We start from the raw sequence: 24,618 nt of genomic DNA on the forward strand, positions 1-24,618 counted from the left end.
CACAAAGCAAATTGACGACGCCAAAGCTTTTAATCAAACATGTTTTTATTATTTGCGATATACACGTATGCCATGGAAAGGCCCTCCACTAAAACATGAATACAATACACAAAAAGAGCCACACAGTTGCTTTGACATGTTCATTTACCTATGAACTGACGTTTTGTAGTACACAAAATGAAAATATGCAAAGCATGAGCTTTGCAAGCATAAGGATGTGTGAGAATGCATTTTACACTGCATTTCTTTATTTATTTTCTACTGACATTAGAATTCACAGCTTTTATGCTCGACTTGACTAACAGCAACATCAGCTTGGATGGTATATGTACAGTTGGTGTTTATGAATTGTCTGTGCTGAACAAACCTTGAGTCCAAACCAACTTTTTTGACCGTTTGAACCAAAATGGCTGCTTCTTTCAAGCTCTGCTCTGCTACCTGCCTAGACTGACCAACTCTTGTTATGGAGCTGAACATATGGAGCTAAGATGTGCTAACTTTAGTTATCCCATCGGCTCTTTCTGCGTTTCGGCGGGTCGGGAACTGCGAAGCTATCGTCTCCCCTGTCCCTCCCCTCCCCGCTTCCCCTGTCTCCGCCATCCCTGTCCCCTCTCCGGTCATCTCTCTCTCTTCTGCTTCCGTCGCCATTCCGGCTGTCGCTGTGGCGGCTGCTGTGGCGATCCCTGTCACCATGGCGGTCGCGATCTCTGTCTCCGTGTCGGTCCCGGTCACCGTAGCGATCCTCGCCGCTATGCCGGTCGCTCCTGTCGCTGTGGCGGTGATGGCCGTCGCCGGGACGACCCTGGGAATCCCCGTGTCGGTCCCGCGGGGTCTCTCTGTGTGTCGGGGGTGCGGGTGGAGAGCTGCTGTGCTGTGAGCCAGTTGGATTGGCGGGCACGGTACTCAGGGAGCCGGCGCTGGTGAAACCAGGCATTGAAAAGGCGGCCATGTTGGGTCGCTCTGAGCCGTTGGCGGCCTCTGTTGGCACAGAGTTCAGGCTGCCGGCGCTGGTCCAACAGGAGGAGCTGCTGGACTTGGTGCTGAGCTTCGGAGGGCCGCTGGTTGCCGCCACAAAATGGCTCTTATACTGAGCCTAAAACAAAACCAGACACTGAAATAAATGATTGGCAGCATGAATGAATTAAAAAGGCTGCTGATACCAGTTTTTTTTACTTTTATCTTTTTTTGGAGAAAATTGTTTCCACCATTTGTAATTTTCAACAGAAAATTAAAGGTGATCTATTATACTTCCTTGAACAGGTTAGAATAAGTCATGCTCATTCAATTTTCTTAACACAATATCATCCTTGGGTAATGAAATTTTATATTTTGATCTCCTTTCTAAATTAGCTGTTTTAGGGCCTCTTATCACTTTAAATCTAAATAACCTCAACTTTACACCCTCAGGTGAAAATGGCTGCAAACAGTTGTGTAATTATACAAATGTACATCTTTGAAAAGCAGAAGTAGAGCCTCCTGCACAACCAAATGCGACAGGTGGTTTCTCTATGATATGGTATGTCAACAACAAAACACTTGTCTTTTCCAGCAGCCATTGTACAATGCATACAGAGGTAAAACCAGCAGATCAACTGGGCCTGAGCTTAGCTTGGGTTGCTAGGTAACGGGGCTTAGCTTCACTGGGGTTGCTAGGTAATGGGCAGTACCTGCTGACTTGTGACTTTACATTTGAAAGGTTTTTCAAGTGGCTCACTTTCCAGACACCAAAATCATCAACTTAGTGCCAAAAATAAATGACTAATAAGATCTTATATTTAATTAACTGAACTTACTTTACAGCAAATAATTAATTCAATCCAAAAATGTCAAAAAGAAACCAAACACCTAGTACTCTTTACATCTAATGGTGAAGATGGTAAGAAGTGTCACATCTGTAATTTATTAATTATTTTTTAAAGTGGGTTTCTTCCTGTAATGAATATCAACATTCAAATGTAAGGTTGAATAATCTACATTTTTCAGTGTATGCTACAACAACAAGCACAATTTTTACACATCTTTAAAATAAAATAATTTTCATTGTGAAAAAACTAAACTAATTAAGAGAAAACATGATTACAAACAGCACCTGGAAAGCTTGTTTCAGTGCAGACATGCGGTCCCCCATCGCCCCAGTTGTCGGTTTGCTGTAGCCTTCAAAGCTACTAGCAGAAGACAAGCTGCTGCTACGTTCCTGCACGAAAATATTTTAAACATTAAATTTATTTCTTAAATCACAATTCACAGTAGGGCTGGGCGATAAAACAAATTTATCAAATTTTTGGTGTTTGCAGATTTAATTTTTGGAAAATCTGGATTTATTTTTTCACCAATGCAATCCTTGGGTTTCTATAGTTACGGGTGATGTCATCTTGCCTGATGAGCTTTTTTTTTTTCTTTCTTTTACAGCTTCTATTATTAATTGGACTTTAAACGCAGGTCAACTTTACAACAAAGTGTAAGATCCAGGCTAAGGTTTTGTTTTTCAATAAAAATTAAGTCATGTTTTAAAAAGAACAGTCATAGTAATTTAAAAGTAAAGTCTTATTACCAGAATGAAGCAGCCCTAATTCAGAGGTATTGTATTGTTTGACATTTTTGTGCTATCATTTTAACATCACGAAAAGCAAATTCACTTCAGTTGGATAAGTGACTTACAGAGCTCTCGGACCCCAGACCCGGTCTCTCTTTGTAACCAAGACCGCCTCCACCGATGTTCAGCTTCTTTCCTTTACCTCCCTTAAACCGCGATTTCCTGAACCAGGGATTCTGGGGGAGATCAATTTAAGTATTACACAAAAACACAAAATCTTACCAAGTATTTATGTAGTGCAAATATCTTAGTTCACTTGAGTTAAGGCAAAACTAACTTACAAGTAACTATTCAGCAAGAACTTGGAGCTTGTTTTTTTTTTAATGTCTTTTTTTTTAAAGATTTTATTGGCTCTAGTGACCTTTATTTGACAGTGAATTGACAGGAAAGAGGGTAATGAGAGAAGGGGGAAGACATGCAGCAAAGGTCGCCAGGCTGGGAATTGAACCTGTGACAGCCGTGTCGAGGACTAAGGCCTCTATATGTGGGTTGTGCTTAACCCCTGCGCCACCACAGCACACCCACTTGGAGCTTGTTTTAAGTAAATAATTCCTTAAACTGATTCTCTCGGATGTAGGGCTACTCAATGTAAATATATCATCACACTGGAATGACAACAACTCTTCATATATCAGAAAAATGAAGATAAAAGATCAGACTTTGAACTGCTCCAATCTATTGACTGTTTTTAGGTTCGCTTTTTGTTTATAATGTATATCCTACTACATTCAAATATGGATTCTGAAATGTTTTTGTCATAAATAATAAAAATAAAAACTATTTTTGAAAAAAAAAATTCCCTTATAACGTGGGAAAAATCTCTTCTCATAAATGAAATAATCTGCCAGAGGAACTAGCACTTTTTCATCAATATTTGGAATAAATTTTTAATTAAAACAAGTTTCTATAGGTTGCTAAAAAGTTACTTGTAAATTAGTCTTATCTTGTTTCAAGCGTACTAAGGTATATATGCTAGAAAATAGACCAAAAATACTCTAGAAATGTTGCAATATTTAAAAAAAAATGGTATTGGCCAAAATCGCAATCGGTAGGTCAGTCTTTTTAACAATCATCCAGAAAACAGCAATCGTGCACCCTTAGTTAAAATTTTATGTTTTTTCCGTGTTAATCCCACCTGCATGGCTAAATCCATGAGCTCTTTGGGAACGGCCTGATTGGCTCCCTCCAGGTTTCGCACCAAGTCGCCGGCAAAGGAAGTGTCTTTGCTGGTCAGAAGGGTGTAAGCAACACCTTTCTCCCCGGCACGACCCGTTCGGCCGATTCTGTGAGTGTGCGTGTCGATGTCGCGCGCCACATCGTAGTTCACCACGGTGCGAATTGACGGGATGTCCAGACCACGGGCTGGGGGAAGGACAGAGAGGTGGCAACGTTACAATTTTTTACATTTTATAATTATTCTAAATAGAGTTATTCAGCTCACAACATGTAAAAAAAATATCTATCAAAACATTTAAAAATGTAGAAGAAGTTGAAGTAAACACCGGCTACATCAGTGGCAACCAGAACGGGTAAATTTTTCTTCTTGAAGTCGCTGATGACTTTGTTCCTCTCGCTCTGGTCCATGTCTCCGTGCAGGAGGCCGAGGCTGTAGCCCTCCTGAGTCAGGTTAGTGGCCAACTCCTCAGAGTTGGCCTTCTTGGTGACGAAAATGAGCACAGAGCCGGTGGAAGTGAACTCGACCAGCCTTCGGGTCAGCCAGTTCCATTTATCTGATCCGCTGAGCAGCAGCTCCACCACCTGAGTCACATCCTCGTTGGCCTTTTAAGCAAAACAATTGACAGAAAGAAACAAAATCTGCAGCTGAATGCTCTGACAAGTAAATATTTCAAACATAATCTTGTCCTAAAATGTATGTTGCAAATGTTTTTATATAAAAAACATCTTTGTAAATATTGAATCACCTCTCCGATGTCGCCTTGCACAACCCGAATAGGATCAACTAAAATGTCCCTCGCCAACCTCTCGATTTTTTTCCGAAAAGTAGCGCTGAAGAGAAGAGCTGCAAAAAAAATTATAGTAGCAATCAGGGCTGAATAATTATGATAAATCAATTATTGAAATAATTATCAACAAATTCAGTAATCGATAAATAGTTAAATGGAGTACAGAGACTCTAAAAAGGGCTTTTGCGTGGAAGAACAACAGAATCAAAGCAATAATTAAGGCAAATCTGAACAAAATTGGAAATTTAAAATGTCTTCCAGTTCCAGTGTTAAATGTTCACTAGAATTTAAAGTTTATTGATTTTTCTGAATGTTCCTCCATTATTATTGTGCCACCACCATTTTACTACTTGAAAATGGTCTCAAAACAACAATATTATTGTTCATTGCAACTTCTGGGACAATTTATCATCCCAGAACTTATTTATTAAAGTTACAATTCTCAATAAGAATCCAAACATGACTTACTCTGCCTGTCTGGACGAACATGGCTTGCAACTGATCTCACCTGATATTCTAAATAAGAAGGGAGAATTATTTATTTACATACATAAAAAAAACGGTAACAATATAAAATATAATAGTGGCAGCTTACCAAATCCCATATCAAACATGCGATCAGCTTCATCAAACACCAGATATGTCACTCTCTGTAAGGATGTGGCCTTTTTTTTAACATGGTCAATCAGGCGACCCTGCGTGAACACATTTTATACGGTGAAGTTCTCGTTTATGCATTTCGACGTCAGCAGCAGGAAGAAAAAGCAGGTGAGGTTTCTCACCGGCGTGCACACGACGATCTCTGCTCCCTCCTGCAGAGCCTTGGCCTGCTCCCACATGCTGCCGCCTCCGTAAACAGCCACAGAACGCAGCGAGTACGCTTTCCCAAAACGCTTGCACTCTGCATGGATCTGCAGAACGTAACTATAATAAATAAACCTCTTCAGCTTATTTACATTTGGGTAAAAACACTCCAGTTGTTTACCTGCTGACAGAGCTCCCTGGTGGGACACACGATGACCGCTAAAGGTCCCTCTCCCGGCTCCAGCTCCTTCTGGTCCATGATGTGAACCAGCATCGGCCAGATGAATGCCGCTGTTTTACCACTTCCTGTTTTTGCAATGCCGATCATGTCGCGTCCAGAAAGAGCAATGGGAACTCCCTGGAAGAACGGTGGGGACAAATAACGTTGTTGGACCAATTTCTGGCTTAAACTCTACAACTTGAAATATGAAAGTCAATTTTTACTGAACCTGACACTGGATCGGCGTGGGCTGAGTGTACTCAGACTTTCGAATCTGATGCATCAGCTGCTCATCGAAGCCGAAGTGAGCAAAGCTGGTGCAAGGTTTAGGAGGGGCAGCACCAGAAACCTGAGGGAAGAAGAGAAAATAAAAGAATGAGCAAAAAGATAAGAACGGAGAAAAAAGAGAAGAGAAAGAAGGACGGAAAAGAAAAGGAGAAAAGAATAGAAAAGAGAAAGAAAGAAGAAACAATAGAAAAAGAGAATAGAAACAAATAGAAAAGGAAAAGAGAAATGAAATGAAAAAAGAAGAAAAAAAGGAAAAAGGAGAGAGAAAAAAGAAAAGGAAAGAAGAGTGGAAAAAACAGAAAAAGAAAGAATAAATTAAATAAGAAAAGAGGAAAAAACAGAAAGAAGAATAGAAAAGAGAAAATAATAATACAAAAGAAGCAAAAAGAGAGAAAAGGAAATAAAAAGAAAGATGAGAAAATAAAAGAGAAGCAAAGAAAGGAGAAAAATAAAAGAAAATAAATATTTATTACATTTGAAACAATTCTACCAAATCCTGTTAAGGTAAACAACCTTCCTGCTCAAATTAAATGTTTAAAAAAAATCTCTAAAAAATTTTTCTTACCAAGTTTTGTGGCATTTAGCAAACAGAAATAATTTTTGTAATTATAAATGATTTAAAATAACAAGAAACGTATAGTTTGATTTAACTTTAGACCGTGGGGGAAAAACAAACATGTCTTTTTATTCGGTGTCTGAAAATATCCTATGGAGGACCAAAACTGACATAATTAGAAATAAAACCAGAAACATATATTTTGTTTTTCCTTGTTCTTAAACATGCATTTTTGTCAAGAAATGTATTTTATTCTGGATTTTCTGTATATTTTAGGAAAAGGAAAAACAAAATATATATATTTCTGCATTTATTTTTAATTATGTCAGGTTTGGCCCTCCATAAATATCTGGTTTCAACTGTAAATAACGTTTTCCAAATTTAGGCTTTCAATATAACGTTAGATTGCACTTTATTACAAAAATGTGCAGTTTGAATATCATTCACTTATAAAGACCTTTATACAGAAATCAAGCATTTTCAAACCTTGAAAACAACTCATTTAAAGCAACCTTGTAGACGTATTCGGAATAAAATAGCAATTTGAATGTGAAATAAAAAAATAAATAACTGACTTACTCTCAAGTTGAGTTTCTGCCTCAACTCCAACACTTGGCTGCCATTGAGAATGCTTAGCTCCTCGTGTTCATTGTAAAAGTTTTTCTCAAAAGGTGGGTAGTCGATCTACGAGATTCACAAATCACAAGAAAAAAATTATTATTTTGATTTTCCTTTAAATAAATCCCACAGTTAAAGCAATTTTTTCTAATCTGAGTACCTCTGAGTGATCAATTGGTGGCAGCGGCAAGATTATTTTCTTGGTTGTAGAAGGAATTGGGTTTCCATCACTGTCATAGTCGATGTTTTCCTCCTCTTCCTCCTGGGTCAGCCCTGCTGTGGGATTCTCTGCCATGTAGCGGAAATACGCTTCCTGTAGAAAATACAGCATTTTATTTTAAAAAACTAACATAGTTTGGTGTACTTCATAGTCGAGCAATTAAAAATATAAAATTACATAACTTGTAGGATTTGAATAAAAAAGAAAATTCACACAAATCAGGCCACAACAATAATCCTAATTGCAACCTGCGGAGTCAGAGAAATGTGATGCAGAATAAAAGATCGGAGAGGATACAGGAAGTACGTCTCTGGATTGAAAAACTTTGGAAAGCTCACTCACTTGCTCATCTTCTTCCTCAATGTCATCACGAATACCCCTGAAAAAAACAAGCGGAGAAAAAAAAACTTCCCTGCAACTCGTCCATACACCAAAAGCAGCCCACATCCCACAATGACTCTGCCTAACACGACAATTTTGTTTTGTGACTTTTTTCCCCCAGTTAAAGGAACAACATAAAACCACAAAAGGTCTCATCCAACTTGAGAAAATAGGAAAAATCAGACAGAAACCTAAAAGAATTACTCTAAAGTTTAAACTTTTATTGTTTTTTTCTCAGGAATTTCTTTTTTAATGGATAGATTAAATGAAAATTCTTACTTGGTTGATTTTTTCTCCTTTTCTTCTAGTTTCCTCATGTCTTTAGCGGCTTGGTTCTGAGAAAAGGAAATAAAATAGTAAAATACAACACTTCATTTTGTGTAAATGTTTAAATATAGCTTCAGATTCATTGTTGGAACCACTGAGAAATAAAATGAAACATCATATCTTCAATGGCGCTATCCTTATAACAAATTTTGCTGGACGATCAACTAAATCAAGAATTATTGGGATGATCGACAGCATTGCTGTTTTGAGACCATTTTTCAAGTAATATGTTGATAACGCTGTAACAATGCAAGTTCACCATATTTAAGACCAAAAAAAATTTATTTTATAAAGAACACTGGATCTGGAAGATATTTAAACACCCAGAATAAAACACAACCAAAAACAGTAAATAAAATGCAAATTAAAACCACTTACAAGCGAAACTATAACTAAAATGCATTATAGTGTCTTTGTAAACAAAATTGCTCCTCAAAAAATATTAATGATCAGAATGGAGATTATCTTCAGTTTCACCTTTCCAGTCTTTGTGAGTGGTGTATTTTTATGCTTCAGAGTTCAACAATAATAATTCAATTTATGTAACTTTCCTACCTCAACCTCTGCCATGAAGGCATCCAACGGGTCGTCTTCGCTGTCTGAGCCGCCGCCCGACTTCATCTGCTGCCGCGTGGGCGAGTTCTCAGCAGGAATGTAGGGCAGATCGGCGTTGCTGCTGGACTCTTCTTCATCGTCTTCGAAATACCTACAACAAAGGAAAAACATAAGATTTTAATTTGCACAATTGCATTTACATTTCATTCAGATCTTAGCAGTTTAACTAATATTGTGTAAAACAGTAAATTCAGTGAGTGTAGAGGTCACTTACGCGTTTTCTTCATCAAAATTAGCTCTTTTGGACCCTATTTTGTAGAAAGACGGAAGCTGTGGGCTTTTCCCATAACCGCCACTTGATCCAGAAGCGCCAAATGATGTGTGAGATTTTGGGGGAACATTAGGGGGAACATCCTCTTTCTTCCCTGCAAGGGAAAAACCTCCAAAACCAAACCCACGCTTCACTCCTGGACCGCCTTTGTTCCAGTTCATGGCTGCACTGTGAAAAACAAACAAACAAATATTTGAACTGCTTTAATCCCTCTGTTAGATTTGTATTTGATCATCCCTGCAGTCTGTAAAACAGACCAAATATAGAAATATATTTGCCCTGTAAATGCAGGGAACCTCAAAGATTTTAGTCCATTAAATACTGAAATAAAAACTGTGATTATGAAATACTCCGATTGTAATACCCAAACTGTAATTGTTACAATTTAAACCACTTTTCCTCTGTTAGCATCAGGAATTCATGCTGTTTGTCTCAAAAGATTATTAAAAATAAATATATTATGTACTGTTCAGCAGTACAGTTACTGAATGTAATCGCTGCGGTAGAATACTCTTGTTGATCGCTGGTAAGCTTTAATTTTAGAGCAGTGTTTATTGTAGTGAGGTTCTGACTATAAACATTGATAGATTCATAAGTAAATGGCTGAGGTAATTTATTAAAGTACATTAGGAGAGCCAAAAGAATCTAAAGTATCTCAGGAGCTTCTTTAAAACCAACTGCTGATTCTATAATCAACAAAGCTACATCCATATAATTGGTTTGCTGAACGTGTATATTTTTGTTTTAAGACATTTTCTTCATAAGGATTTTTTAAAATAGTTTAACCACCCAACTAGATATGCAGGATACACACACACACACACATTATATATATATATATATATATATGATCTGAATAAATAGCACACCTCCACTAGTTTAGGAATCATTCAATAATTGAGCTTCATTCGCAAGAAGACTAAAAAGAATCAAATCGCAATGCAACTGAGTAAGTATGTGTACATCTAAAAGAACAATTGTACACTATCGAATATTTCCATCTTTAAAGATTCACGCTATACAACAACGATGTTATTTTCGTTTTACAACACAACATGCTAGCATTAGCTCAAGGCCGCATTACGGCCAAGGCTAATGTGTGCGAAGAAAAGCTCTATATTTTACGTAACGGTGAAAAACCTCGATAGTTAGTTGCGCTATGAAGTATAAATCAATAATAATAGCAGTGCTAAGTTTCAGAACAAATATTTATGCATTTGTTTACCTATTTCTGAAGCTAGTAAATGTTTCTGTGCTTCTTTTAGAACGCAGTGGGCGTCTGCGTTATTTACGTCATACGTAATAATGGCGTCACGTCGTAATTGGTGCGTAAAGTCAACCAGAAGCGTAGAGAGGGGGGTTGCTGAAAACATTCTGAAGGAGCGGATGGACCGATAAATAAAGGTACTAAGAAATATTTTATTTCCACAGTTATACCGTGTTACTCTTCACTAGTCGGCGGTAGGTTGCGATGCGTCAAATAACGCCTTTTAAATTTGTTACAGTAAGTTAAAACAGCTGCTTATGCTAACTGTTGTTAGCTGATGCTCCCTTCACCATTAAATAGCAACATTAGCAAAGCTGTTCTCTGAAAGAATAGCTGTTTCTCTTCATTAAGTGTGGCATTTGCACTTCGCTTGCTATCACTATGTAGGTATTTTCCCTTATATTTTATAGTTATTTCAGCAGTATTGCCAGTTGAATTGGTTTTGCTGGAAGGATTTAATAAAACAGACGGGGGGAATAAAGTATTGGGATGGTTTTGCAACGTCCAAAAACATGTTTTTTCATCAATTTCCCTATCAGGTTGCTTTTTGTCCTTTAAAGTGGACATAATCAATAGTCCTTGATGCTTTAAGTCTTTCTTAAATGGCTTTGCACTTATTTTTATTTAAATTAAAAAAATCAGCAAAGTACCAGAACATTTTAAGAGCATGATTAATTTGTTTTTTGTTGTTTTGTGTGTTTAAATTCCGTTAAGTCTGGCAACAATCTAGCGTTAAAAAATTAAAACTTTGTTTACAGGCTATTTTTGGTGCTCTTGTTCTGTGATAAAAAAATTTTTTTAACCTGTTTGAGATTCTCACAACATTATAAGTAATTAATGACATGTAGTTACAATATTATTAATTATGTCAGCTTTTGGATAAAGAACAGAAATGATCTCAAAAGCATAAAATGTGGGAGGCATTAGGAACGTGTCGTTCAATCTTTCAGTTAAATTAAAAAAATATATCAGTACTCGTGGCAAGTTGCAATGATAAAGGACTTTTTTTTGACAGGATGGGATGAAACATTATTTCCTTTTCATCACAGTTCTTTTATTTTCACAGATATTCTCAAAGGAAGTTTATTTCAGCATCTGATGTAAGAACAACCTCAGGAGGATCAATGTCGTTTCTTGTAAGTGTTTCCATTTATTGATTTATGACTTCCACACTGTTTTTCTAGGTTAATATTAAACCTCATTTAGAAATTTTGAACTAATTCAACTGAAATAAAGTCTGTTAGAGTATTTTTTGCGTTAGCTTTTGTAAAGTTTTTACAGGAAATTTTACAAACTAAACATTTTAGTTTATTTTTTTTGCATGCTTGCTGTTTATTGTTAACCACTTCTGTCAACAGCCTTAATTACTCTCTCTTTGTCTTTCTGTGTTTTTCTTTTTCTTGCTTTCAATTTGCTTTTTTATTATGCCTGAAATTAACTTTTTCTATCTGTCAGCGCTGGGTAACTGAGAAACTGAGTGTGGAGAGCCTGCGGGATCTGGAGTTATTTGGAGGTGAGGCTTAAGTGAAACAAATTTTAAAAAACTACTTTAGGTTGTTTCCTCTCAGTTCTTGCTTTGCTTTGCTTTCCAGACATCATTCTAAATTTGTTATTCATTGTTTTGTCTGATCTGTTTTGAGCTTTTTTATTTCTTTCCGTTTTTGTCAGCATTTTATAGGAAAATTATGCAAAAAAATTCCTTTAATTACTTTCTAATGTGTGCTGTGGACGCTATTATTGGTTTGAAAAATCTAAATAATTATTGTTATTATATCTAAGAATGAGAAAAGTCTCAGAAATAGAAGCTGGCAGTATAAATTTGTTTAAGTGAAACTGTCATCGAAGAAGAAAAGAAAACATTTTGTGTTTTTTATTTATTTATTGACATGTTTATATGTATATAAATTATGTTTATTAAAGTCTATAAAATATACAAAATAATAATTTTCAGAAGAGTTTAATTTTCTTTTTCAAACCAAACTGACATGAAAACCACAATGAAAGTGGAAAAAGAGACACTTTTATTCAATAATAGCACTAAATCAGAACCAATATCTTTGTACTTTTTAAAAAGTATAAATACTCTGAACAGTTACATTATTTTTCCAAAATGCTTTCATGTATCTTAAGAAACGTATAAGTGCCGCTTGACAGCACTGACATTAGTGGTTTTGATGGAAATTGACAGTAAATCTTTAAAGGGTTGACAGAAATCAAATGTTGTGCAATATGAATATTTTTTAAGTTTTTTAAAAAATATATTTGTTATGCAAAATTGCTGGATTGGGTTTATTTTGTTGCAACTTTACCTCATTTTCATTTGATTGCATCTTTCAGCATTTGTGCATGTTTGTTCAAATTGGTCATTTGTTTTGGCTGCACACGATTCCCATTGCCTTACAGAAAGTTCCTGTCAGAATTTTAGATTTAATCTATATGAGCATGAATATCAGTCATTTTCTGGTGTTACTGATTAGCGCTAGACAGTGCATTTCAAATGAATTGTTATCGCAATTTGATTGTATGCAGCATTCATTTTGCTCAGAGTGCAGCAGATGTTGGATAATTGAGAAGTTGTTCTAAAAGCAGATTAAAAAGTAGAAACTACAAGTTTTTTCAATGCTAAAATAGAAGACATAAGCCAGAAATTTTTTTTTTTGTAATTAAAACTTTGTTGTTGAAATGGAAATATTGAATTAGTGTAACATTCACCAACATTATTGTTTTCCTAATTCTTTTATTGATACATTTGAGCTGTTTTTCTTACAGGATGAAATTATTTAACGTGTAAAAGTGACTTTTGAAACAATCATTGAGAGCAAAGTTTTGCCCCTCCCATACATTTTGTTATTGATTTGCTGTATGTTGCTTAGGAAGCTGCACCTGAACCACATTTCACGACTCTTTGCTCAACTGGTAAAGTTATTTTTCAGTGCTGTGTTTCCTGCTACAGATCAGACTTTAAAACAAACTTTCAATAATGTTGAGTTTAAGAAAAGATGTGAAACCAGCACATTTCTTTGAGAGTATTTTTGTGGCTCTTGTGGCCTGAATTCATAGCAGAGCAGACAGGAAAGAAATAAAGAGATAAGGGGGGAAGAAACGCAGACATGCAGCAAAGGCACTAAAGTTGGAAGTTAAACACCAGATGGCTGTCTGCAGGTCTGACGCATCAAAAGAGATCGTCTCTGGAAAAGCCCAACCTTGTAAAAATTATGGACTGAGCTTAAAAGCAGAGATTGTGTTAATAATATAAAATCAAATTCATTGTTTAATTTTAGGTTTTTGTTTTTGAAGATTTAATTTTAGAGGGAAAAAAATGATTTTTTTTCCATTATTTTACTTCTTGGGTTTCCATAGTTCAGAGTGATGCCGGCATGCCCAAGGCGGCCATCTTGTTTTACAGCTTCTGTTTATGTTTTGGACTTTGAATTCAAGTCAACTTTACAGACAAATTTTTTTTGTTTCTAATTACGAGAATAAAGTTTTATGAGAATTTTTATGAGAAAAATAAAGACGTAAAATGAGGAATGTTGAGCATGTTGTGAAGTTATACTTCGGTATAAATTTTACAAATTATACTTAATAGAAATATGTAACTTTTAACACATCAAAATCAAATTGTTATCAGCAGCAGGACTTAGAAACTGTGTAAATAACTTTATTTTGAAAGAACTAATTAAAACAAGTTTTTCTGAGTATTTTTAAGATGCTTTTTCTGGTAAAATTGTAAATATTATGACTTTGTTGTTGTGATTAAAGAAAACAACTAATACTCCATTATACAACTCACAGAAATAATAACTGAAATTAAAGCCACTTTTGGAAATATTTTCTTTCAATTTTAGAAAAAAAGCTTTAAAAAAATCTGGTATGAAAAAATCTGATTTTATTTTTAAGCCTGATCGTCCAGCAATAATATATGTATAATTTTGACTCTGTTGGGATTATTTTTGAACATCCACCAAAACGTTTATCTTGTTCACCCAACTCTCTGTTGTGTGTTGTAAAATCATTCTGTCCTGGGAAAAAACATATGGAATATGCTAATAAAATCACCAAATTACAATGACATTTATGCTCATGGTGAGTTTATGTAAAATTCTGACTGAAACTGTAATATTTGTAATTAGGATGGATTTTTTAATTTATTTTGTGAAGCAGGAAACTCTTTTAATCAGATCTCCATCATGCAGCGGCTGTGCTTGGCAGCTGAAAAAACCCTCCTGTGGACAGAGATCCTTCTCTAGTTTTCTTTGTGTTTCACGTATTTATGTCATTGACATGGTTTCTCTACCCCAGAGCAAGCTCAGGGATTCTCACACAGGAAAGTAAGTGCGGTACTCCTGTCACTGCATCAGCATCCTCATTCTTCATGTTGCCTTTTGTGTATGTGCGTGCATGCACTGATACAGTACATATGTGCGCACAGAGATTTACATTTCGAGGGATTCATGATCTCTCCAGGCTTTGGACATGTTTGTATGCACGTGTGTCCAGTTCATGCTGCACATGCCTGTTTTGTAGATGGTTCTTTTACACCTCACAAATGAGTGCTTTTGTTGCAGAGTTTATTGTTTTTCTAAACAGATTTAATACTTTTCATGTGTAGCCTATTAAAATAGAAAAATCTTGTGTAATTTGTGTTTTAACATGTAGATTTTACAGACTGAAAGTCCAAGCTTATTGTGTGAAGAACCTGTGCTGTGACGTTTTCTTAGTGCAGTCTGTGTATGTATGGAGTTCAGATGTTGAAGTTCTTTGCTGTCCATTTTGGGTCTGATCACTGTTCGGTTCTCCATTTGATCAGAAAACTAATGCTGCAACTAACAATTATTTTAGTAATAGATTATTCAATCGATTAATCAGATGGAAATACTACCACATTCTGCAGATATTTCATTTTTTAAATAAAATATTAGAAATTCATTAAAATATGCAAATAAACAAATAATTCAATTACTATTTAAAATAAAATGTGATAACAGCATTCCTTTATCAAAATCTTGACTATTTGCAGCACAGGATGCAGCTAAAAAAAACAAAACACATCTAACATCAGCATGTGAAAAACAAATTAATAAATGGATAGAAAAAGGTGTTTAAGAAATTTTTTTAATGGAATTTGAACTAGGTGAAGGTAAAGGGACACTTGATGAGTTTTTAGTAGAACAGATTTATAGATTAAGTTTTTTTCTTTTACCTTAAATGCAAAATGTTTATTTTTGGGCAATTTTGGCTTAAGTAAAGTTCTGATTTTGTTTTTCTTTTGGCAGTTGGCCTTTTAAGTCTGTATTCTCTAGTTAATGATTAATCTATTACTAAATTAGTTGACAATTATTTCAAAAATCAATTAATCATGATTAATCATTTCAGCCCTAATGTTTTTTGTCCATTTTTGACACAATTACTGTTTTGAGTATGATGTTCTTTCAGCAGTTTATTTTGAGTCTGAATGCTTCAGTTAACAATCAATCAATTACTAAATTAGTTGAAAATTCTTATAATAATCGATTAATCATGATTAATCTGATTAATCATTTCAGCCCTAATATTTTTGTCGATTTTTTTTTTTTAAACTTATGGTTCTGAGCATGTTGTTCTTTCAGTTATTGGCCTTTTCTGACTCTTTATACTCTAGTTAATGACTAATTGATTATTAAATTAGCTGATGATTATTTCAAAAATCAATTAATCATGATTAATCTAATTATTCATTTCAGCTCTAATATTTCTTTTGTCCATTTTAGGCTTAATCGCATCTCTGAGCATGTTGTTTTGTCAGGAAGTGGCCTTTTTGAGTCTGTGTACTCCAGTTAATGATTAATCAGTTACTAAATTAGTTGATTAGTTGATTATTTCAATAATCGATTAATCATGATTACTCCGATTAATCGTTTCAACTGAACATGAAGTATATACAAAGGTTTCTTTAAACCGTGGCTGCCAGAGCATGCTCGATTTTCCTGCTTAGACGGTTTTAATTTGTGCTTCCTAGATGCGTAAAGATTTACCATTTAACTTTTTGCTTATAGAAACAGTCTCTGGTTTTATCTGTGGGGATATTTACAGAGGCTAAACGTTCATTTTTATTTGAAAATGAAGTCATACATTAGCCTTCATCCGCCTCACCAGCTCACTGCTGCAGTCGGTTAATTTCCATCATTTTTCAAAAGCGATAACTTGATGGAAATCAGGAGTCCTCACTGCCAAGAATGTGGAAATGTTTATATGCTGCTGTTCTGTTAGAGGTGGTTCACAAATACTTTAGCTTACTGTGGCGCAGATCCTTATGGAAGCATTTCACTGCCACAGTTTGGAAACAAATTCAGGTGTAGCATTTTGTTTTAACGAGAAAGTTCGACGTTAAAAAGTTTGAGTTTTGTTTTCTAAAAAGAGATGAAAGACTTGTTTAAAAAAAAGTTTTAAATTTTAATGAGTTTTGCTTCTCGTTCTAACGAGAAGGCATTTTCGTTTGAACGATAGTTTGTCATTAAGAAATTTATACCATTCTCATTTTATTTAGAAAGCTAAAATGAGATAGCTTTAGAATTTGAATTTTAGAAAATGAATTTACTAAAATGTTATTTTAGAAATTTTAACAATTTTAAAATAAGAAATGTTAAGTTTCTCATTTTAACAAGTTTGAATCTTGTTTTAATGAGAAGGTTTCTCATTAAAATGATCATTTCTCTTTAACAGGAGATGCAAAAGGTTTCAAATGAAAAACTATCAATTTAACGAGAGTTTCTAGTTGAAACAAAAAAATCTGTTAGTAATAACGAGTTTAAGTTGACTCAAAATGAGAAGGCTTTCTCATTTTAATGAGAAACTTTCTTGTTGAAAATGAGAAAACCTTCTCGTTATATCGGGATTCATTGTTTTAACGAGACTAAAATTTCTCGTTAAAATTATAACATTTCTTGTTAGAATGATAGTTCATCTCACTCAAATGAGGTTTAGAACTCAATTAAGAAAAAACATCTAACATCTTAATTAGTTTTATATCTCATTATAGCGAGAAGGTTTCTCGTTTAATAACATGTAAAATTTGCTCCTCTTGTTAAAAATCCTTAACGCAACTTGCCATAACTCTCCTTCTTGCCCTGTTTCTTCTAGATGACTTCTAAAAATCCCAGAAGATGTTGCTGTTTTATTTTTACAACCTTTTTTTTTAATCTAAAAGAGAATATATTTTGGTGTTAATGAGATTTAAATCTAGTTAAAATGAGATACTGCTTCTGTATTTCCAAGCTTTGGCAGTGAAACACTATAGATCTTACAGTGGAACTGTTATTATATTTTTAATTATTTGACCTTTAAGTCAGACTTGTACTCACTGGATATGATGGATGTTGTTACTGATGTTTTAAATCCACTAGTGCTGTCTGTCTGCCTAACACTGTAGTACCACAGATTGGTCTTTTCTGTTGTTTTGTGATGGTTTAAGGGTTTTATCTGAGACGGATGAAGCTGAAATCAGAGTTTCATGTTGATTTGTTTTTTCTGCTCCAGCCCCATGAGGACAGTGAGGAGAGTTTGAGCTCGCTGCCACACCGAGACACGATGGGCTCCTTCCTGCCAGACAGCGGCTCGTACGAGCTGCTCGCTGTTATCGGTAAAAAAAAAAGCTGACATTTATGCCCTTTTTATGTTTTAACATGAACAGTTTCAACAAAACAAACAACCAAATCACTTTTGTTAATGCATGCAGTATTTTTATTGAGTCATGCATTTGTTTGCTTTCCTGATTCTTTTCTAGCTTATTAGTGCTTTTGTTTTGTTTAATTTGTAATAACAAACTGTTTTATTTTTAATATTGGGCTAAAAATTTCATTTGTCATTATTAATATTATTATACACTTTTTTAGAAAAATTTTGATCTTTTTTCTCATCTATTAATTCCTTGCGGTTCCATAACAACGAGTGATGTCAGCACACCTAGGGCAGCCATTTTGTTTGACAAATATGTATCAGTTTCTATGTTTTGTTTGGACTTTGAATTCAGGTCAACTCTACGACAGAATATTAGGGTCAAACTATGATTTGGTTTTTGTTTTTAATTACAGGAACAAAGTTATAACTCTACCAGAATAAAGTCGGAAGATTGCCAGAATTACTTTATGCCTCATGAGGATTAGTTAATTTTTTATTCTTTGTCTAGATTTTTTCTGTTTTTTTATATCTATAAGTGGAGCTATGTAGGTAAACGTTGAACTCAAAGATACGTTTGCATCCTATTTTTATACTGACACATATTTTTGGTTGTTAGGAAAAGGCTTGGACGACCTGATGACTGTGAATTTGGCTCGTTACAAACCCACTGGAGAACATGTGGCCATTCGTCGAATCGACTTGGAGTCATGCACCAACGATATGGTCACCTACCTGCAGGTCTGCATCCTCCTTCTGTTTAAGAATCATTTCTAACTTTGTGATTTATTGGGAATTATTATTTCAGCTACTGTGGTATGAAAAAATGCATGCCTTCTTATAGTTTTCTTCACTTAAATGTTGCAGATCATCAAAGTTTAATACAAAAGAAAAAAAAAATGTATTTAATTTTTATGTTTAATTTGAAATCTGTCCAAAACATTGTTGTTTAGCTTACTTTATATTGTTAGACAAGTTCAATTTAAATAACATCTTAATTTTACAGGACTTTGGTGGCTAGTGAAGTAGTAAATTTATATTTTCACACAGAATCATGCTGGTCTGGACTACTTTTTCCCCTTATCACATTAGTTTATCATTTGAAAACTACCTATGTTACATACTCTGATTAATATGTTTGATTTTAAAATTTATTGGATGATTTGAAAACATTTAAGTGTGAGGGGGAAAAAAAACAAAACAAAAGGTGGCATTTAGATTTTCTCAGCGCTCTACAGTTTTGTCAACGCTGCAAAAACACTAAATCTTACCGAGTATTTTTGTCCAGTTTCTTGAACAAATGTCTTATTTTAAGTGTAATGACTCGCGAGTAACTTTTAGGCAAGATATTGGAGCTTGTTTTAATGCAATAATTCGATAATATTGGTCATAAAGTTCTAGTTCCACTGGCACCGTTACCTAGCAACCCCAACCAAGGCCAAGCCGTTACCTAGCAACCCAGTTCTAGTTCCATTGGGAGATTATTTCACTTATATAGCAAGACAATTGTCCCATGTTATACGTGAAATAATCTTCCAGTGGAATTAGAACTTTTTTGATCAATATTAAGAAATTAAATACTTAAAACAAACCACTTTTTCTTTCTGCATAGTTACTGTATGTTGGTTTGTCTTATTTCAAGTGTAGTAAGATATTGGGACTAGAAAAAAAAAAAAACGTTGTACGATTTGGTGTTTTTGCAGTGAAGTTTTTTTTCTGTCTAATAAAATTTTCCCTGCTAATTTCTAAGACTTTTCTTTCCTCTTTACACTAGGGTGAGCTACATGTGTCAAAGTTGTTTCATCACCCCAGTATTCTGCCGTACAGAAGCGTCTTTATAGCAGAAAACGAGCTTTGGGTCATCACACCATTCATGGCTTATGGTACAGAAACACTCAAAATTTATTCCCCTGTTAAATCTAACGCAGGAGATTTTCTTATCTTCATTATTACTTGATCTTGCAGGTTCAGCTAGAGATCTCATCTGCACTCACTTTTCGGATGGGATGGGTGAACTCACCATTGCGTACATTTTGCTCGGCATGCTAAAAGCTCTTGAATACATCCATCACATGGGATATGTACACAGGTAAGATTAACTGATATATGTGAAAAAGATAACCCTATATCTAGAAACCGCACTGTATTTTCTGTTATAGTCTTGTACCATATTTTGTTATTGTTGTTATTGTCAATCTTATTTATTTACATATTGTTTTAAACACTTTAAGAACTTTTTGTGTGAACTGTTCTTGCTGCTACACCTGAATTTCCTCTTTCTGGGAGAATAAAAGCTGTTTTTACTTTATTTTCTTTGTTTACATTATTAATTTTCTTAGCTAGTTTTGATTGTATTTTATTCTCAATATTTCTCTCTGCTTGTCTTGTTAGTCTGTCGCAATAATAAGTTAATTAATTGCATGATAAATTAAAATGAGCTCAATAATTTCCCTCTGATTGTTCTTTTTAAAGGACAATTTTGTATACAGAGACTTTATAATCCATTTTATTTATGATTTTGGTAAAAGAAATTCTCTGCTTTATTTATCATTTTTAGTTGTGTTTTATTTTGAATATTTAAATGTCTTCCAGTTCCAGTGTGGCATGTTTTATTGGTCTTTGAGATGGCAAACTTGCCAGTAAATTCCCAGTAAATTAGTCCAAAAACAATATGATCATTTATTGCAATAAGTACTGATAATTTATCATCCAGCTAAATTTATTATCAAAACAGTCCTACATGTTTATTTTTGTAACATTTTGGACGAGTTAAATACGTGGAAAGTTTTATTTTATGTCTGACCACATAATTGAGATAGTAGTAGTGAAATTAAATTCAGTTCAAATTCAAAAATACTTTATGGATCCCAAAAGTAAATTATCATTTCATTTCAGATTCTTCATAGAGTTATGGTAGATAGTGATGGCTGTTGGTTGGCAGGAAAGACCTCCTATGGCAGTCTGTATTACGGCGAATCTGAAGAAGCCTCTGACTGAAGACGCTCTGTTTTCCCAAGACAGTCTCATGAAGAAGATATTAGTTAAACTATGCATTTGGATTTGACTGCTGATGTTGTTTTTTTTTATCTTTTTGCTCATGTAGGAGTGTGAAGGCCAGCCATGTTCTGATATCTGCAGACGGACAAGTCTGCATGTCCGGTCTGCGGAGTATTTTCAGCCTCATCCGTAACGGCCAAAGGGCCAAAATGGTTCATGACTTCCCTCAGTACAGTGTGAAGGTGCTACCTTGGCTCAGCCCTGAAGTGCTACAGCAGGTACGGAGCATCAAAACATACTGCAACCCTGTGTGTCTGTCTTATCAGCAAATATTTTAATTGTTTTTCCCAGAATCTGCAGGGATACGACTTTCGATCAGACATCTACAGCCTGGGCATCACGGCCTGTGAATTAGCCAATGGACATGTGCCGTTCAAAGACATGCCAGCTACACAGGTGATCAGAATCTCAAAGCTATGTTAGCCATTTTGACGCCTCATATTGTGTTAAAGATATGATATGAGGGTCCTTAGAGGTACAACAAATCCTCAGAAACACATTAAAAATACTTGAATTCAAGTAAAGAAACAAGAAAAGAATCCCAGTTACTCAGCTGTAGTTTTGAATTCATCTATTAAATGGGACAAAATTAACATTTTTCACATTTTTATATTTCCAATAAATTAATGTTTACATTCCATGGGCAGTGTGCCGTTACCTAACAACCCCAAACACGCTCAGCCCCGTTACCTAGCAACCCAAGCAGAATTCCAGCACATTTGGTCAGCTGGTTTCACCGCCACTGTACAATGGCTGCTGGAAAAGAAGTGTTTTGTTGTTGACTTATCATCCAGAAACCACTTTCTGTATTCTTGTAGATTGTGCAGGAGGCTCCACTTCTGCTTTTCAAAGATGTACAGCTGTATAACTGCACATCCGTTTACAGCCATTTTCACTGATGAGTGTAAAAGTTGAGTTGGGGGCGTGGCCAGCAGCAACGTATTTGGATTTAAATGTCTCAATGATGGTGTCAAAACCGTATTTATTTCAATTCAGCTGCGAAATAAAACCCACCGTTTTAGGGCTCACATGATTAAGAAAGATTATAATGTTATGAATATCTTTAAAAGTTGCCTCTTTGGTCATATTTCAGTCCATTTAGAGCGATGCGCGTTCCCGCAACAGGGCATGCGTTTCTCGACATACCACCGGTGTGGGGGGCCAAATGCTATTTATCGGCTGATTAGTGGATGGATAAGATCCATCGACGTTAGATTAACTCATTACTCGACAATTTGTATCCATAATATATAATTCTTAGTTTACTTTTCAATAATTCACTACTTTTGATTTGGTTTATAGCATAAAACTCCAGTAAAATGCATTGAGGTTTGTGGTTGTAAAAAATCCAAAGGGTGTAAATACTTTCGGAAAGGACTGACTTTTGGTTTTAACAAAATGACCTACATTTATTATTTTCTTGAAGATGCTTCTGGAGAAGCTGAACGGAACCGTGCCTTGCTTGCTGGATACCGCCACGATTCCCCCGGAGGAGCTGTCGCTCAAGCCGTCCCGCTCTGCTGCCGACTCGGGGATCTGCGAGGGCCCGAGAGCCGGAGGGCTCCGGCTCTCAAACGGAGAACCGTCCTCATCCTCCGGAGGACATCCGTATAACCGCGCATTTTCCCCCCACTTTCACAACTTTGTAGAGCTGTGTCTGCAGCGAGATCCAGAAAATAGGTTGGTGAAATCCGATTCATGTTGCATATGACATTATTAAAAACACGAAATGCGTTTTTCTAATTTTTACTTTTTGTTGCAGACCATCTGCTGCCACTCTTACTGGACATCCTTTCTTCAAACAGGTGTGTGAATTTGTTTTTGTTCAGCTTAAAATTTATGAATCCAGACATGTTTTCTTTCGGTTTTAAATAAGTTTTGTCTTACTTTGTACAAGGGCTGCAACTAACGATTATTTTAGTAATTGATTATTCTGGCGATTAATTGGCATATTCTGCAGATTTTTCATTTAACCATCTAAGCATTTTTTTACACAATTTGAAAAAAACATTTTTTAAAAAAGCAAATAAGTAATTCAATTCCTTTTTTAAAGTAAGAAAATTAACATTTTATTACCTTTTAAATAAAATGTAATAACTTGATTGTGTATAGCAAATGTTGTACCCAGATATGTTGTTCTGAGTAAAACATATTTCCTTTTTTTTAAAAAAATATTAAATGCAAAATGAATGTTTTTAATGTTTTTAACATTAATGTTTTTAATTACTGCTCTGACTATGTTGTTATTTCAGCAAATTCACTTTTTTTAAAAATCTGTTCACTCCAGTTAAAGATTAATCGATTGCTACATTACTTGAGGATTATTTCAATAATCGATTAATCACAATTAGTCATTTTAACCCTACTTTTTGTATTGGAAAAACATCTTTCCAGCTGCACTTGAGACTTAATTTCTTTTATGACAATAAAATAGCTTCTCCTTTCCCATTTATCTCGCATTATGTTTGTCTTTTCAGATCAAACGTCGACCGGCGGAGGTGCTGCCTGAGCTGCTGCAGCCAGTGTCACCCATCACTTGCTTCGAGAACTCCGGGCCACAGGACTCCGTTTCTGGACTGGCAAGTCTGGAGTCTGGCCTGAGCTACCTGGAGGTGGACGACTGGGACTTCTGACAGTAACGGACTCAACAAGCAGAGGATTTTATGGAGAAGCTCTTCACTGAGGATGGGATTTGTTATGTAATTGATCTCCTGTTAAGTGATTTCCATGGTAATTTAAAAGGAAGTTGTTATTCACAGACAAATTTAAAGCTAAGTGTCAGGGCTATTGTGAACAAGTGGGCATGGAGGAGTAAATTTCTGCCTAATTACTCACCAATTTACAAGAAAAAAATGTGGAAAGTTTGTTTGTTGTAAATATGTAGGGAAAAATTTTAGTTTTCCACATTTACAGGCAATAATTTATTATGTTAAAATTAAAACTAGAATATTTTGACACTATAAAGTCAGAAATGTGTCGGGGGGGCTGAATTTTACCAGGTGAAATCTCAAATTAAAGGTAAAATCAGTTCTCTGCAAAAAAAGAAAGAAGTCCTCTAAGAATGAGTTTTTCTTTTGAATCAAAACATATTTCTGGTCCTAAATTTACTGCTCAAATCTTTTTGTTGCAAATGTCCAGCTTTATGATCTCAGAGAAATTATTTTTGTTTTCTTTGCAAGTTTTTGGCTTTACAGTGTCAAAAGATTATAAAATGTATGCCTTCTTGCAAATTTACAATAATCAGAACAGTCAGGGTTTTATTCTTGTAAATATATTAAATTAATCTCACAACTTTTTAGTTTCTAGGTGGAAATTTACTCCACCGTGACCAGTTATTTTCTTTTAATGCTCCTAATACTCTGCATTTTTCTTGATGTCTTGCTCATGTTGTTTTCTAGATATGCACAAACTCTCACATGGCACTGAAGGCCTGACAACGGTTCACTAAAACACAAAATGCCATTTCTGAGTCGATCAGAAGCCGCTCAATATTTTTTCAGGAACACTTATTTTGCATTAAAATTGTAACTTTATCATTTTCCACAGATGACTGTTACCGCCTTAAAGCAGATGGAAATGTTCTTGATTAATCAACTGAACAAACAGGATGTAAATGGGTTTTTCAGTTGCTTCAGGCTGTTTTTTGTTGCATAGTTTGCAAATGAGTGATCGGGGTGTTACTCATGGAGAAAGTTAATCTTTCTTTTATGCTTGTTTTGTTTGCATGTATATTTGAACGTAAGGGCAAAAATTAAACCTTAACAATAAACTCAGTGGAACTTCA

At 35.1% G+C, this 24,618-nt stretch overlaps 2 protein-coding genes across 6 annotated transcripts; one reads left to right on the forward strand and one right to left on the reverse strand.

Moving 5' to 3' along the window:
* Nucleotides 1–24: 24 nt before the first annotated feature.
* On the reverse strand, nucleotides 25–10,212 carry ddx42 (DEAD (Asp-Glu-Ala-Asp) box helicase 42). Of its 3 annotated transcripts, XM_028042717.1 has the most exons (18): nucleotides 10,083–10,212; nucleotides 8,801–9,025; nucleotides 8,527–8,677; nucleotides 7,924–7,979; nucleotides 7,606–7,642; nucleotides 7,204–7,356; nucleotides 7,005–7,109; nucleotides 5,811–5,930; nucleotides 5,543–5,719; nucleotides 5,340–5,468; nucleotides 5,153–5,252; nucleotides 5,026–5,073; nucleotides 4,516–4,613; nucleotides 4,096–4,372; nucleotides 3,729–3,955; nucleotides 2,659–2,769; nucleotides 2,090–2,194; nucleotides 500–1,093 (listed from the first exon to the last, which is right to left on the reverse strand). In XM_028042717.1, the coding sequence occupies exons 2-18, from the start codon at nucleotides 9,016–9,018 to the stop codon at nucleotides 500–502; spliced, it is 2,706 nt and encodes a 901-aa protein (XP_027898518.1). In that variant the 5' UTR covers nucleotides 9,019–9,025; nucleotides 10,083–10,212. The 3 variants fall into 3 exon arrangements, with proteins under 3 accessions (XP_027898519.1, XP_027898520.1, XP_027898518.1); XM_028042718.1 differs by lacking the exon at nucleotides 10,083–10,212 and having other exon boundaries at nucleotides 25–1,093; nucleotides 8,801–9,018; XM_028042719.1 differs by lacking the exons at nucleotides 7,606–7,642; nucleotides 8,527–8,677; nucleotides 8,801–9,025; nucleotides 10,083–10,212 and having other exon boundaries at nucleotides 25–1,093; nucleotides 7,924–7,985.
* Nucleotides 10,162–24,603, forward strand: strada (STE20 related adaptor alpha). 3 transcript variants are annotated; one of them, XM_028042723.1, is made up of 13 exons: nucleotides 10,162–10,261; nucleotides 11,191–11,260; nucleotides 11,580–11,637; nucleotides 14,427–14,455; nucleotides 17,640–17,742; nucleotides 18,397–18,518; nucleotides 19,552–19,660; nucleotides 19,743–19,866; nucleotides 20,881–21,052; nucleotides 21,126–21,230; nucleotides 22,261–22,514; nucleotides 22,597–22,639; nucleotides 23,312–24,603. In XM_028042723.1, the coding sequence occupies exons 2-13, from the start codon at nucleotides 11,249–11,251 to the stop codon at nucleotides 23,465–23,467; spliced, it is 1,287 nt and encodes a 428-aa protein (XP_027898524.1). In that variant the 5' UTR covers nucleotides 10,162–10,261; nucleotides 11,191–11,248; the 3' UTR covers nucleotides 23,468–24,603. The 3 variants fall into 3 exon arrangements, with proteins under 3 accessions (XP_027898524.1, XP_027898526.1, XP_027898527.1); XM_028042725.1 differs by lacking the exons at nucleotides 11,580–11,637; nucleotides 14,427–14,455; XM_028042726.1 differs by lacking the exons at nucleotides 10,162–10,261; nucleotides 14,427–14,455.
* The last annotated feature ends 15 nt before the right edge of the window (nucleotides 24,604–24,618 follow it).

The sequence above is a fragment of the Xiphophorus couchianus genome, chromosome 16 (genome assembly GCF_001444195.1).
Source record: "Xiphophorus couchianus chromosome 16, X_couchianus-1.0, whole genome shotgun sequence".
NCBI lineage: Eukaryota > Metazoa > Chordata > Actinopteri > Cyprinodontiformes > Poeciliidae > Xiphophorus > Xiphophorus couchianus.